Raw genomic sequence first — 14,931 nt, forward strand, 5'->3', positions numbered from 1 at the left:
AGCGGGGCCGCCCGATTGGCAGAGGAGGAGGAGCGAGAGCGCTAGGGAGCGAGTGAGAGCGAGGCGGGGTGGGCCGGGCCAGCGCGTAAGTCTCGCGAGGCCCAGCCCGAGCGGAGTGTGGCGGCGGCGGCGGCGGCGAGATCTGGGCTCGGGTTGAGGAGTTGGTATTTGTGTGGAAGGAGGCGGAGGCGCAGGAGGAAGGGGGAAGCGGAGCGCCGGCCCGGAGGGCGGGAGGAGGTGCGGCCAGGGCGGGCGGCCGAGGCGCGGCGCGGCGAGGCGGGGAGCGGGACGAGCAGCGGCCGAGGGAGCGCGGGGCGCACCGAGCGAGGGAGGCGGGGAAGCCCCGCCGCCGCGGCCGCCGCGCCCGCCCCTTCCCCCGCCGCCCGCCCCCTCTCCCCCCGCCCGCTCGCCCGCCGCCTTCCTCCCTCTGCCTTCCTTCCCCACGGCCGGCCGCCTCCTCGCCCTCCCGCCCGCAGCCCAGGAGCCGAGGCCGCCGCGGCGGCGGCGGCGCCCTCAGCCATGGCCTCGGGCGACACCCTCTACATCGCCACGGACGGCTCGGAGATGCCGGCCGAGATCGTGGAGCTGCACGAGATCGAGGTGGAGACCATCCCGGTGGAGACGATCGAGACCACGGTGGTGGGCGAGGAGGAGGAGGAGGACGACGACGACGAGGATGGCGGCGGCGGCGACCACGGCGGCGGGGGCGGCCACGGGCACGCCGGCCACCACCACCACCATCACCACCACCACCCGCCCATGATCGCGCTGCAGCCGCTGGTCACCGACGACCCGACCCAGGTGCACCACCACCAGGAGGTGATCCTGGTGCAGACGCGCGAGGAGGTGGTGGGCGGCGACGACTCGGACGGGCTGCGCGCCGAGGACGGCTTCGAGGACCAGATCCTCATCCCGGTGCCCGCGCCGGCCGGCGGCGACGACGACTACATCGAGCAGACGCTGGTCACCGTGGCGGCGGCCGGCAAGAGCGGCGGCGGCGGCTCGTCGTCGTCGGGCGGCGGCCGCGTCAAGAAGGGCGGCGGCAAGAAGAGCGGCAAGAAGAGTTACCTGGGCGGCGGGGCCGGCGCGGCGGGCGGCGGCGGAGCCGACCCGGGCAACAAGAAGTGGGAGCAGAAGCAGGTGCAGATCAAGACCCTGGAGGGCGAGTTCTCGGTCACCATGTGGTCCTCAGGTGAGCGCCGGCCGCGCGCCGCGGCCCGGGATGTTTTTGTTTTGAAGGGAAGCCATGTTTTATGTGTGTGATGGGCGCCGCCATCTTCTCCGCCCGGGCAAGTATGGCGGCCCCAAAAGATGGCGGCGGCGGGGGCGGTGGGCCGCGAAGATGGCGGCGCGGGGGAGGGGCGGCGCCGCCCGGCTAGGCCGCAATGGCGTAGTTTGCGCGAGGGCTGGCGCGGCGGGCAGGCGGCGGGGGAGGGGACGGCGCGCCGCCCGCCGTGCCAACGGACGCTCGCCGGCCGGTGGTGGGCACCGTCCCGCGCTCGGCGGCAGGCGTACCGGCCGCTGCGGGCGTTGGCGGGTCTCGTCGCGGGCCTCGCTGGCCTCGCCGGGCAGCGCGGTGCCGTTCCGGCCTTGTCCTCGGGGGGGCGCTGCGCCCCGCCCCATCTTCCCTCTCGCGGCCTTCCGGGAGGGGGCGGCGCGCCGCACCGGGCCGGCTTCCTCCCTCCCGGCGTCCCGGACCCTGCCCCGCGGTCACGCTGCCCCGGCCGGCGGCGCTGCGGGGCGGGACTTGGTGCCTCACGTAGGGCCCGCGTGTGCCGGCTCGGGCGTCGGTTGGAGCCTGTCACCGCGCTGCGGGCGCGCTCCTCGCTGGAGCCGGGCGGGAGCTGGCGGAAGGGCCTTCGCGCGTGGGGCCAGCGCCCTTGGGTTTCGCTGGGGTTTAGCGTTCAGCTCTCTGCAAATAGATTGGGTTGGTTTGCGCAGCAATGGATGTTGCCACCAAACTAAGTCGGACAGTTGTTTTAAGTCTTTCTGGCTTTACTTTATAGAACGTTGTTTTTTTTTCTCCGTGGAAAGGATTCCAACAAGCGAGAGGTTACTGTTATTATACGACTTGTAACGAAGGCCAGAAAACACATGTACGGCGGAAGAATCAGACCTGACTTGTAAAATCTATGAGTTTCAGTTTATAACTATGAAAAGGTTGCGTAGACTCTGGGCTGGTTTGTCACGTTGGTGTCCGATAACTGGGTTCATATGCTGCCTAGCTGATTGCAGGGATATCCCTCGACTAGGAATCCTACCGTATCCGGGGAATCCAGCAACTATGATAATTGTTTGTAGCTGAGTTTGAGGTAGAACCCCTTCCCCCATAACTTAAACCTATATCCTAGATTCTTGGTATTGGGTGGAGCCTCAAAATATCCATGACCTTTGAGTATTAAAAGATCGTTAAAATTCACAGGCAAGAATGAATAGAAGATGAAAGGTCCTGGCTGTGTCTGGATAACTAAACTAGTTGGATCTGTGATTCAAAGAGGACTGTGTAAAACTAAGTATGCAAGTGCCTAATAGTGATTGCAAGATACCTTCTGCATACTTTGGTTGCTCATGATGGTTGTGCACTGATCATGTTGGAGCTAAAAGCCATGACTTCTCACTAATAGAAGTAGAATAATGGAGGGAGGTATATGTTACTGGTGAATTGGCTGGATTGGTATGCCATTTGAATTTAGATATGTAGGTAAAGGTACATTAACCACGTAAATTTACTTCATTTCATGGTATGGTCATGTTGCTTTTACAGTAAATTAGAGAACAGGTGTTTGCTAACTTTCTGCACATGGTCTTACCAAATTGTAAACCCACTTTTCCAGACCCAGAAGGCCTCACAGTGTGTGAAGTTGCTTCATAAAGTGTGTGGATCAAGGCAGCTGGCTGGGAAAGAAAGCCTGAGGGGCCTAATGTGGGTTAATTTACCATCAGGTCAGCTTTTCAAGTCATCACTTTCCCTGTGGAAGTGGCTGCTTACGAGGATTCACAATTTGGGGTTATTTTAATGTGTATTTCTTGAAAGCATTAGTTGTCTGGTGTATTACGGAGTACTCTGCCTAACGTTAGTTATGCATATCCAATGGTAGCAACGTAGGATGATGGCCTGTTTTCTCAGACATGCTTTGTGGTAAACTGTCCTCCTTCCTTGTCCTTATGATTTGGAATTAGTACCAAAGAGAAGCTAACTAGTTTGTGTTCAACTCTGCATATCCCAAGTTCAAATTCTGAAAATAATTTCACCTTTAGAACTGAAATAGGACGATACAATGGTAAGTGAAGAAATTAGATCAAAGTAGATAGTTAAGCTAAGATTGTGTGTGTTGACCTGTTAACAGTTTTCCTATATGCAAATTCTATCCTAGCATGAGAATTTTATTCTAACTATAGTGCAGTTTACTCAACTAATCATGTAGATTGGAGTGAGCTGTGCAACCAATTTTATAGTTTTATGCCAAGCTTAGTTATCTGAAGCCCTTACAAAAATAATGTACATGTGGGGTGTTCTCTGGGTACTAGTTATTTGTTAGCACTTTTTGGTTTAAAAAAAAAACATTTTAGCGGGAGTCAGCATGTTTGTGGAAACCAAATATTTGGATTTTATAGGTCTCTGCTTGTATGCCAGCTTCCTTGAGGTCTGCTTTTTTTAAATGCCTTTTAAAAAAATGATAAAATTGTCACAGTTCAGTAGTTTCTTCTGTATCACCGGACTGTGCAAGTCACTACTGTCTTATTCCAAAACATTTTCATCACTTCAAAGAGTAGTCACTCCCAGCCCCTGGCAACCAGGAATCTACAATTCTGTCTATGGACCTGCCTGTTTCAGACATTTGATACAGACAGAAGCAGACAGCTTGTGGCCTTTTGTGCCTGGGTTAGCACTGTGCTCTCAAGGTCCATCCATGTGGTGGCATGCACCTTTTTTTTTTTTTTTTTTTTTTTTAACTGAACAGTATAGTTGTGAAGATAATTTGGCAGGACCTGCTTATTTTTTACAGAAGAGAAAATTAAGGCCTCCTTAATCTGATTATGTTTTAATATTTAATCACAGTTCGGTTGTTTTGAATATTCCTAATCAGTTACTTTTGGGCCAGTGTTTACTTTGGTCTTCTTCCTTGCCTATATGATTAATGACAGATTTAGAGCACAGTGTTATGTGTTTTTTTCCTTAGATATTCATTACTATTATATAGGAGTGACTTTGTGTTTTATAGAGCCAATTATAAACTAAAGCACTTAACCATTGAGTTGAGTAGGGAAAATTGAGATAAAAGCTGAGCATTTAAAACAATTAGTTTGAGAGAAACCAGTGGGTCTTTAAAATCTTGTTTTCCTGTGGCTGGAAATTGTGACCTTTGGTGGGGGGGTGTGCTGGGGTTGGAACGAAAGGCCTTGGGCACACTGTGCAAGCATTCTGCCACTGAGCTATGCCCCTGCCTTGTGACCTTCTTGAAGCTGTTGATAGTCTATCTCCATTAGACTGAATATAGGAGTGCTTTGTGCTGGAGTGAGTAGAGAACATCTTAAGATGAGAAAACTACTGGTTCTAAAATCAGAAAGTTGAAAGAAAGTCAAAATGTATCAGATTTTTATGTTTTATACAGAAAACTCAGGTTTTGCCAGAAATTATAAGTCATGACCATTTGCCAGTCCTTTGGGATTCATTTAATCTCATTTATTGTGCTATTTATCACTACGTGGAAGGGTCATAATTGTAAATTTCCATGGAGCCATGTCAAAAAGCCATCCAAAGTAATCATGTCAACTGCATGACCTACATAGGGCAGCTCAGTCATAGATCCTGAGTCCTTATCCGGTAGCTTGGGAGCCTCAGCTTATTGAGAAAGCCTCTTGTGCCTTAGACTTACTACTGGGTTACTAACCTTCCCTTTCCCCTCCCCCTGCCAACAGCTGTCTTCATTAGTGGGAAAAATCATCTCAGGAAAAGTTAAGGGATCCTGTCCTTACCTATAACTAGCATTTAGGCTTTCAAAAAAGAGTTAATTAAAAAACAAAACACCTATGCTGCGTGGTTATTTACAAAAGGGATTCTTGTTCGTTTTCTGAAGTCTGCTTAGCAGGTTCAGGCTTTTTTAAAGCTGGGAAACTTTGGGCTCATAACAGGTTATGAGCAAAACAGCTATTATAATGAATGTTTCTTAATAACTGCATTCTTCTGATTAACTCCTGATCTGCCCAGGTGACTCTTTTTTGTGTTCTTACTATGTCCAGTGGGAAGAGTAAGCAAAAGAGGGAGTTTCATGATTTCAAAACTGAATGTTTACCAGTGAGTCTTTATTTAGGTACCAGGGATTGAACCCAGGATGCTGAGCCACATTTCCAGCTCTTTTTTAAAATTTTGAGACCGGCTTCAGCCTTCTGAGCCTTGGGGATTAGGCATGCACCACCACTTCATGCCCGACCAGTGAGGTGTTCTTTGTTTGGTACCAGGGATTGAACTCAGGAGCACTTGACCACTGAGCCACATCCCCAGCCCTATTTTTGTATTTTATTTAGAAACAGGGTCTCACTGAGTTGCATAGCGCCTAGCTTTTTGCTGACGCTGGCTTTGAACTTGCCATCCTCCTGTCTTAGCCTCCTGAGCCGCTGGGATTACAGGCTTGGCCACCATATCTTATAATAAGTGTTCTTGTGTGTGTGTGGTGTTGGGGTTGAACCCAAGGTCCCCACATTGTAGGTAAGTGCTCCACCCTGAGCTTCATGGCCAGTCCTGTGATTAATTTCAGCAAGAGTCCAGTGTTTCCCAGGAATCACACCATTCACAGCATCATATTTCCTTTCTAGAGGGCACCAAGCAAGGATATGACCTTGGCAAGTCTTGTGTCCTTGGAATATTTGTAAAATAAGTTGTTGAAATAGGACATTCCTAAAGTCATTTTCAATCTTTTTTTTTTTTTTTTTTGATATGAGAGATTGATCTTTGGGCCTCTCCCACACTAAACAGGCAGCTTTACCACTGAGCTGCACCCTCTGCCACTATTTTCAGTCTTTTGTTGTTGTTGTTTGGTGTTTTATATTTGAGAGAGGATCTCACTAAGTTGTTTAGGCTGTCCTGGAACCTTGTACTCCTGTCTCAGCCTCCCCAGTAGCTGGGATTATAGGGGCACACCACCACACCAATCCATAAATTCTCCTTTACAAATTGCTGGGTGACTATAGGAAGCAATATACTCAATTTCTTTGCTGGGGATGGAACTCAGGATCTCTCATAGGCTAGGAAATCACTTTACCACTGGGGCACACCCCCAGCCCTCAAGTAGAATTCTTAATAATCATCTAATTAAGCTTTACACAATGATTTTTGATATAGTTAATCATTAAAATGATGTAATGGTTAAAACACTATAATAGTTAGACAAGCACAGTGGCACACACCTGTAATCATAGCAACTCTAGAGGCTGAGGCAGGATGATTGCAAGTTCAAGGTCAGCATGAACAACTTAGCAAGACCCTGTCTCAAAATAAAACAGGATGGGAATGTGACTCAGTGGTTAAGTGCCCCGGCTTCAATCCCAGGGGATTCTTTGCACACACCCATCAAAAGAGTGTGTGTCTGTGTATAATGGTTATTTCTTGTGTAAGTTTAAGTCCCCTCAAATAGAGGAATTGGGGAGTAGACAAAGGGGCTACACTACTGTCCTGGAACCTGTTCTGTTGTAGTCTAGCCTTTCTCCACTAGGAGAACATCAAACTTTGAATTGAGTTCTTGGAAACAATTGTGTGGATGAAAGTGTGCTATAAGGCAGAATCATGGTATGTAGATCAAAATACCTTTTTGTATTCCTAAATGCAAAGCACCATTACTACTCAAAATAGGTGAGAAGGAAGGTGTTGAGGGCCACAGCCAGTCGGGATGACACCTGGCATTTTGCCAGAAGTAATGGTTGAGAGGCGAGCCTTTAAGATGATGCTGGATTGATTCAATGTATATAGACCCCTACTGTCCTCCTGGGGCGCCCGCTACTTTGGAGCTGTCGCTGGGATTCCTGGGGAGTTCCCGTTGGTTGGTGAAGTTCCGGTGGAGGGAGTTCCGGTTGGTGTGGTGTGATGTGCCTGAGAGGGGCCGCGTGGGTGGTGTTCCTGGGGAGTGTTCGTGGAGTGCTGTTGGAGTTCAGGCAATAAAGTTTCCTGTTTGAACATACAAGTGCTTTTAGGTGATTTGTGCCCAGCTAGACTGCGGCAGGAAGGGTTCTGTTAGAAGGATTTAGATTCAAATCCCAGATCTGCCACTTAATGTGCTGCTTCAGATACTTTATTTGACCTGACTTCCCTTCCCTTTCTTTTCTTCTCTGTGGACACGTTACCACAAAGCCACATCCCCAGCCCTTTTTATTCCTTTTTTTAAAAATACATTTTTTTAGATGTTAATAAACCTTTATTGTATTTATTTATTTATATGCGGTGCTGAGAATCAAACCCAGAGCCTCACACAAGCTAGGCAAGCGCTTTGCCACTGAGCCACAACCCCAGTCTCCCTCTTTTTATTACTTTTGAGACAGGGTCTCAAAAGTGACTGAAGCCAGCTTGGAATTTTCCCATCCTCCTGCTTTTGGCCTGCAGAGTGTCTGGGATCATAGGCATGTACCAGTACACATGGCATTATTTGACATTTCTGAGACTGACATTCTTATGCCCAAGCCATAAGACTTGATAATGAAAAAGATTTTGCTTGGATTGAGAAATGTGACAGTTGCTAGCATACAACAGGTACTTAGAAAATGATGGTATCTTTTTACAAGGTCTTTAAATGAGAAATAGCCTGTGTCAGATTTTGCCACCTGCTTATCAGTGATTCCCAAATCACTGAACCTGCTCCCATTTTAGTGAAGGACTAGGTGATGGCAATGATGAGTAGATGATGTCTTTTGCCAGAAGCAGCCCAGGAAACCAGAGCAAAGTAAATGGCCTAAGATGGATGGTATGGAAAAACAATTCAGCCAACACACACATAAATAGGTAAATATGCACACTGAAAATAGAGAATCAAGATCACAGAAAATGTGGGAAATACTAAGCTCTCCCTAATGAGCTTCCTGGCAAGCAGGATAAAAAGGGAAATTACATTGCCTATACTGACACCAAGATGTGAAAAACTTGACAAAATTGAACTTTTTTTGGTCAGTACTGGGAATTGAACCTAGAACCTCAAACATGCTAGCCAAGTGCTCTGGCACTGACTTACATCACCCCCAATTTTTTTTCCTCCCTTTGGAGACAGGTTTCCCTAAGTTGTTCAGGCTGGTCTCCAACTTGCAGCCCTCCTGCCCCAGCCTCCTGAGTAGCTGGGATTATAGACATGAGCCACTATAACTGAAAAACGAGCTTTTCATAATACTGAATATTAAACTGTACTACTTTGGGACTGGGGTATACCTCAGTGGTTAGGCCACTTATGTTCAATCCCTAGCACTGCCGAAAAATATAAAATATAAAAATAAAAACAACAAAAAACCTGTTTTATATGAAGCTGAGTCCTGAGAGGTAGGAATGCAGAGAGTTGTGTAAAAAAAAAAAAGGGGGGGGGGAGTGTTTTTCTTTTTCAATTAACATAGTGTCAAATTTCACAATGCTGTTAAAGATGACAGGTTACATTTCAGGTTTTTCTTTTTTTAAAGCTAATTGAAGAATTTATAATTTTCTATATTTTCATACTTGCTGTAGTTTTGTTTTTAAAATCATTATGCCTAATGGAGGATAATTTGATTTTTTTTCAAATTGTGGAAATCCCAGTTTTCCATGTAAAGCCTTGGATTTATGTGATTAACATTGTAGCAGGCTGGATAATAGCTCCAAAGATATCCGGTTTCTAATTCCTGGGACCTGTGGGTATCACCTTATTTGCAAGGTGTGATTAAACTGAGGCCCTTGAGATGGGGAGAGCAGCCTGGATTTTTAAGAGAGCCTAAGTTTAATGGCACAATGTCCCCTTAACTTCACAAGAGAGACTGACTGCAGGTGAGGAGGGGTGGTGAGCCCAGGGCTGGTTCTCCTGCAGGGGCTCCTGGAAGAGCCCACACAGCCACTGGAGCTCTTTCTGATCTCCAGAGCTCTTAAGAGGATAAATTTGTGTTGTTTTAAGCCACAAATTGGAGGTAATTTTTTGTAGAGACAACAGAAAACCAGTCTGTATGCTAACATGCCCTGAGCACTTCAGTCTACACGTAGTTAGCAAGTCCCCGCCACGTGTGGGACTGGTCATTACCCAACAGCAGTAAACCTGCTGTTCTCCTTCGCCTAGGAGCAGGGAGTAGAACAAAGGTTTGTTTGCACTTGACTCAGCTTCCCAGAGACGGGTTGCCATGTAACGTGCCAATCACATGGGTGGTATTCTTTAAAAGTTGAGAAGACAGAGCAAGGTTGAGAGTGGAGGTTGAAAATGGAAAGGCAGGCACCAAAGGCGTCTGGCAGAAGGCTCTCAGGGTGGGTGTTGGAGGGGGCCTGGATGATGAGAGGAGAGCAAGAAGAGAAAGTTGTGTTTATTAGGTGCCTTGTGTCTGGCACTGAGAATATCTGGTTGGCGTGCAGAGGGCAGAGAAAACTCCTTTTTGTGTGTCTGACATTGAAGATTGAACCCAGGGCTGTGTGCATACTAGGTCAGTGCTGTGCTGCAGAGCTACATCACACCTCCATTCCAGAGACTCCATTTTTTTAATGACTTCTGCACCTCTAAAGTGCTCCTGGCCTATCTGTAGTTCTTTAATTATATCTTACTGACATGCTTAGCTTTGAGCTAGATTGGTAGTGATCATTGCTTTGGTAACATAAAAGGAGATAGAACAACTGGGAGACAGTTGGGCTAGGGATAGTTGTAACCTTTTTTTTTTTTTCCTTCAATATTTTCTTAGTTGTCAGTGGACTTTATTTATATGCTGTACTTATAATTGAATCCAGTGCCAAGTGTTCTGCCACTGAGCCACAACCCCAGCCCTTGTATACTTTTTTTTTTTTTTTTACCTTTTTCACATGCAGAACCAGTGTTTTCTATATGAATGAATTGTCCTGTTCCATCTATAGATGGTGTTGGCTAGGTCTTATTTCTCTACTCCTCCTGTCTTGGGGTATTGATTTAGCTTTGTTCTGGTTGTTCTAGATCATTTGGTCCTACTTAGAATGTTAGCACTGGGATCATCTAACGGGTGTTTTTGACTTGGCATTCCCAACAGGAGGACACCACCACTGCACCTCTTTTGGAGTGCTATTTGTTTGTTTGTTGTCCACACTTTTTAACTGGTAGTTGTTGTAAATAAGGGTGGGATTTGTTGTTACATGTTTGTGTATGCACACAGTGTGATTTGGTTAATATCATTCCCCAGGATTTTCCCTTTCCCTTCCCTTCTCCCTCCTTCTGGTCCCTTTCTTTTCTAATCTCCCTTGGATTTTCATGAAATCCTTCTCCTTTTCCTTTTCCTCTCTAACTTCCATATGTGAGAAAAAACATGACCCTTGACCTTCTGAATTCTGTTTATTCCATCCATTTTCCTACAAGTGACACAATTCTATTTTTCTTTATAGTTAATTAAACTCCATTGTATGTACATTACCACCTTTAAAAATTATTTGTTGATGGACACTGAGATTGATCCCATAGTTTGACTATTATGAGTTGTGCTGCTATAAACATGGATATGCATATCTCACTATAGTTTGATGACTTTAATTCTTTAGGGTAAATACGGAGGAGTGGCATAGCTGGTTCATTTGTGGTTCCATGTCTAGTCTTTTTTTTTTTTTTTTTGGCGGTGGCAGGTGGTCAGGGATGGGACACAGACAGACCAGGGATTGAACTCAACTACTGAGCCACATTCCCCAGCCATTTTCTTGTATTTTATTTAGAGACAGGGTTTCTCTGATTTGCTTAGCACCTCACTATTGCTGAGGCTGGTTTTGAACTCATGATGCTCCTGCATTAGCCTCCGAAGCCACTGGGATTACAGATGTGGGCTACTGGGCCTGGCCCATGCCTAGTCTTTGAGGAACCTCCATACTGATTTCCATAATGGTTATACTAACTCCATCAGCAGTGTAATTTCTTCACATCTTCTACTGCACCCATTTGAATTGGTGACTTACTTTTGAATAGGAATTCTGAGATTTGTGCTTAATTTGTATTGCACAGTTGTGTTTTGGTAAGAACATTCAAACTTAAGTTGCATTGGTTCTACAAACCCATTGCAATGAAACTTCTGATAAAAGTTGGCCCTGTCTACAGCAGGTTGAAATATTTTGCCTCCTGAGAATTCATTATTATCCCATTATGAGTTGGTAGAATCAATAGTTTGACATTTAGAGTGAATCAGCCAACACTTTGTACAAATCTTTCAGTAGTAATTATGAAATGAAAAGAATGTGATAATAGCAAGGACTGAGAGTGAAAATCTTTATTGAATTTTTTTAAATCCATGTTATATGAGTAAATTTTATTTATTTATTTATTTATTTATTTATTTATGCTGCTGGGGATCCAGCCCAGGCCCTTGAGTATGCTAAGCAAGTAACTGCTTTACCCTAGCCCATTTTAATGACCAGTTTTTTCATTAATTCCTTTTAGTTTTATATATATAGCATTAGGATATATTTTAATAGTTTTTGAAGATAGAGAAACTTATGTATTTATGTTCTATAATTAATAAAAATATTAGTTTCTCTAATAGTGCATCATAGATATTTAGTGAAAACTTCTTGAAGATTTCCTCTTGCAAAAATTGTTTAGAGTGGCCATATGATAGCAAACATGGACATTATTATTTGATGTACTCGTTTAATGTACATACAGTTATCGGAAATTGTTCATTGTACCCCCCTACGCCCTACAATAGAAGGTAGCATCTTGTCTGTTTGGTTTTGTACCAGCAGTTGGAACCAGGGATGCCTAACTACTGACCCACATTCCTGGCCTTTTTTATTTTTTGAGACAAAGTCTCACTAAGTTACTAGGGCTGGCTTTGAACTTGGACTCTTCTTGTCTTAGCCTTCCTGGAGCCGCTGGGATAACAGGTGCCTACTACCGTGCTTAGCGCATCTTGTCACTTCTATCCATCTTCTTTGCAATTATTTTCCTGTATAAATGTTAATTTTCTTACATTTTGTTGCTGAGTAGTTAATGGCCTCTTCTGTGTACGGTCTTCAGGGAGTTTTCCAAATTAACTCCTGTGTAGAATTCACTGTTAAGGAATAAGTCAAATGTGACAGTAGTATGAAACTTACATATGTTGGAATGACTAAACACAGTAATTACAGCATTAATTTCAAACTTATATCAACAAAAAAATTTAGTAGGCAAGAATAATGTCTCATCGGTGTTATTTAGAAGTTTAGTTGTGTTGGGACGGGGTTGTGGCTCAGTGGTAGAGCACTTGCCTAGCATGCGTGAGGCACTGGGTTCGATCCCCCACAACCACATTTGTGTCCATCTTTCCCCAAAAAAAAAAAAAAAAAAAAAGAAGTAGTAGTTTAGTTGTGTGGTGATGATCAAAAGCAAAGTAAACCATGAAGCCAGGTGTAGTGTAATCCCAGTGATTCAGGAGGATTTAGTGAGGCCCTAAGCAACTAGGTGGGACCCTGTCTCAAAAAGGGCTGGGATGTGGCTCAGGGGTTAAGTACCCTTGGATTCAACTCCCGGTACCAAAAAAAAAGCAAACCATGCCGTCCTTCTTGGTGTGCCTGGAAAACCTCCAATTGGCATATCACTGAGTGATAGTTTCAGTTGTCTCCCCCTCTCTGAGGATATCCTTCAGTATTTGCAAAGTCTTCCTTATTCTTTCAGTATTGGAATTGCCCAGGTTGTTGTTCTGAGCCCTGGCTCTAAATTCTCTTTCATTGGATGTTCTGTATTTGGGGGACTTTAAATGCATTCTGATATGACAGTGGTTCCCGTATTATTCTCTCCAACCTGGATTTACCCCCATCCCATATTGCAGATCCAGTGCCTCCTGTAGGACTGTACATGGGAAGTTGCACAGGTACCCGGAACCAGAGAGGAACTTAAGTTCAACTCTTCCCCACTGTTCTCCATCTCAGCAAATGATACAACCATTCTCGAGAATCAAGCAAGAAACTATTGTCCCGGCCATCTGATTTATTACCTAGCTATGTTTAGTCCTCCAAAGTAAGTCTTTAACCTGTTTTAAAGGCATGCTGAACATGTGTAAGATCCCATTGTTCAGTAATTTCACTGTCAGAAATTGTGCCTGATTTCAAACAGAAAAATTACCACTATAGCTTAATCCCATTTACTTAATCCAAAGTAAAATTAAGTATCAGCAAACTTTTTTCCTGAAGGGCCAGATCGTAATATTTTAGATTTTGTGGGTTATATGTTCTTGATTGCAGCTAATCAGATCTGTGGGCCCTGTGTCAAGAAAGCAGCCAAAGACAATCTATAAACAAATGAGCAGGGTTGTTCTAATAAAAATAGATGGCAGGGCTGGGGATATAGCCCAGTGGTAGAGTGCTTACTTGCCTGCATGCATGAGACCCTAGGTTCTATCCCTGGCAGTGACCAAAAAGGGGGAAAAAAAGAGGTGGATGGCAAATTTGCACATCCAGGCTCATATAACAGCATTTTTCACAATGCCTAGCTGGTAGAAACAGCCCAAATGTACCTCAACAGATGAATGGGTAAACAAAATATGGTAAGTACACTCAGTAAAGAATGCAATTTTGATACTTGCTACAACAGGATAGACCTTGAAAACATGGACTTAGTGAAATAGGGCATGGTACACACCTATAATCCCAGCAAGTATACACACTGAGGCAGGATTATAAAAAATTTGAGGCTAGCCTGGGCAATTTAGTAAGATCCTGTCTCAAATCCAAAGAGCAGGGTGTGTGCCCTGGGTTTGATTCTAAGGTTCCCCTAAGTAAGTAAATAAATTAGATAAGTAGAATCATACATTATCTTCCTATTTAAGGTGTCTAGAATAAGCAAATCTATACAGACAAAAAGTAGACTAGAGGTTGCGGGCAGGCTGGAGGGAAAGGGGAGTTACTGCTTAATAGGTTCAGTTTTGTTTGATGAAGAAAAGATTTTGGGATGTGTGTATATAGAAGATATGAGAATGCAGCATTGTGAATGTGCGTAATGCCCCCAAATTGTGTACTTAAAAGTGGTCAGAATGATAAGTGTTACATTCATGTGCCTCTTACCACACTTCCTTTCTTTTGCTGCCTTCCCCCCTTTCTTGTACCAAGGATCAAACCCAGGGATGCTTTATTTCTGAGCTAAATTGCTGAAGTTCTCAAAGCTAAATCTCTGGGGCTGGCCTCAAATGTACAAACTTCCTGCCTTAGCCTCCCCCTCTAAATTGCTGGGATTAGAGGTGTGCACCACTGCACCTGACCCACTTTTTTTTCTTTCTTTTTTTTTTTAGTTTTCAGCGGACACACATCTTTGTTTGTATGTGGTGCTGAGGATCGAACCCGGGCTGCACACATGCTACCGCTTGAGCCACATCCCCAGCCCCCGGCCCACTTTTAAGAGAATAGGGAACTATAGGAAATGGAGGGGAGGCGACTGGCTGGCAGGAGTTGGCCCATTTACTGTACTTGTCAGCCTCTGTGCTTTAGGCATATTTCATTAAATTTTTGTATTCTAATTTTTATCTTGCTGTATTGCAGTTCAGGGGATTGAACCCTGATTTTTCTTATGCCAGGCAACTAAACTGCTCTGCCACTGAGCCAGCATTTGTGTCTGGTGTATGTGTGTACGTGCGTGTGAACATGCTGGGAATTAAACCTGGGGTACTTTACCACTGAGCTACACCCTCAGCCCTTTTTACTTTTCGAAACAGGGACTCACTGTTTGTGATCCTCCTGCCTCAGTCTTCTGAGTTGCTGGGATTACAGGTGTGCACCAGGCTTTTGCCCTAAATCTTATTTATCTTGGTGATTGTTCTCTA

At 45.2% G+C, this 14,931-nt stretch overlaps 1 protein-coding gene across 2 annotated transcripts in view; it reads left to right on the top strand.

Annotated features, from left to right (window-relative positions):
• The first annotated feature begins 401 nt into the window (after nt 1-401).
• Nucleotides 402-14,931, top strand: part of Yy1 (YY1 transcription factor) — a 51,571-nt gene continuing 37,041 nt past the window's right edge. The window contains exon 1 of one of the 2 annotated variants that reach the window (XM_046426317.2): nt 402-1,192. In XM_046426317.2, the coding sequence (XP_046282273.1) occupies nt 520-1,192 (673 nt within the window). In that variant the 5' untranslated portion in view covers nt 402-519. The remainder of the gene's footprint in view (nt 1,193-14,931) is intronic. The other variant, XM_046426316.2, reaches the window with a different exon arrangement.

This window comes from Marmota monax, unplaced genomic scaffold (genome assembly GCF_021218885.2).
Source record: "Marmota monax isolate L192 unplaced genomic scaffold, Marmota_monax_Labrador192_F-V1.1 WCK01_AAM20220418_F8-fsc00183, whole genome shotgun sequence".
Classification (NCBI taxonomy): domain Eukaryota; kingdom Metazoa; phylum Chordata; class Mammalia; order Rodentia; family Sciuridae; genus Marmota; species Marmota monax.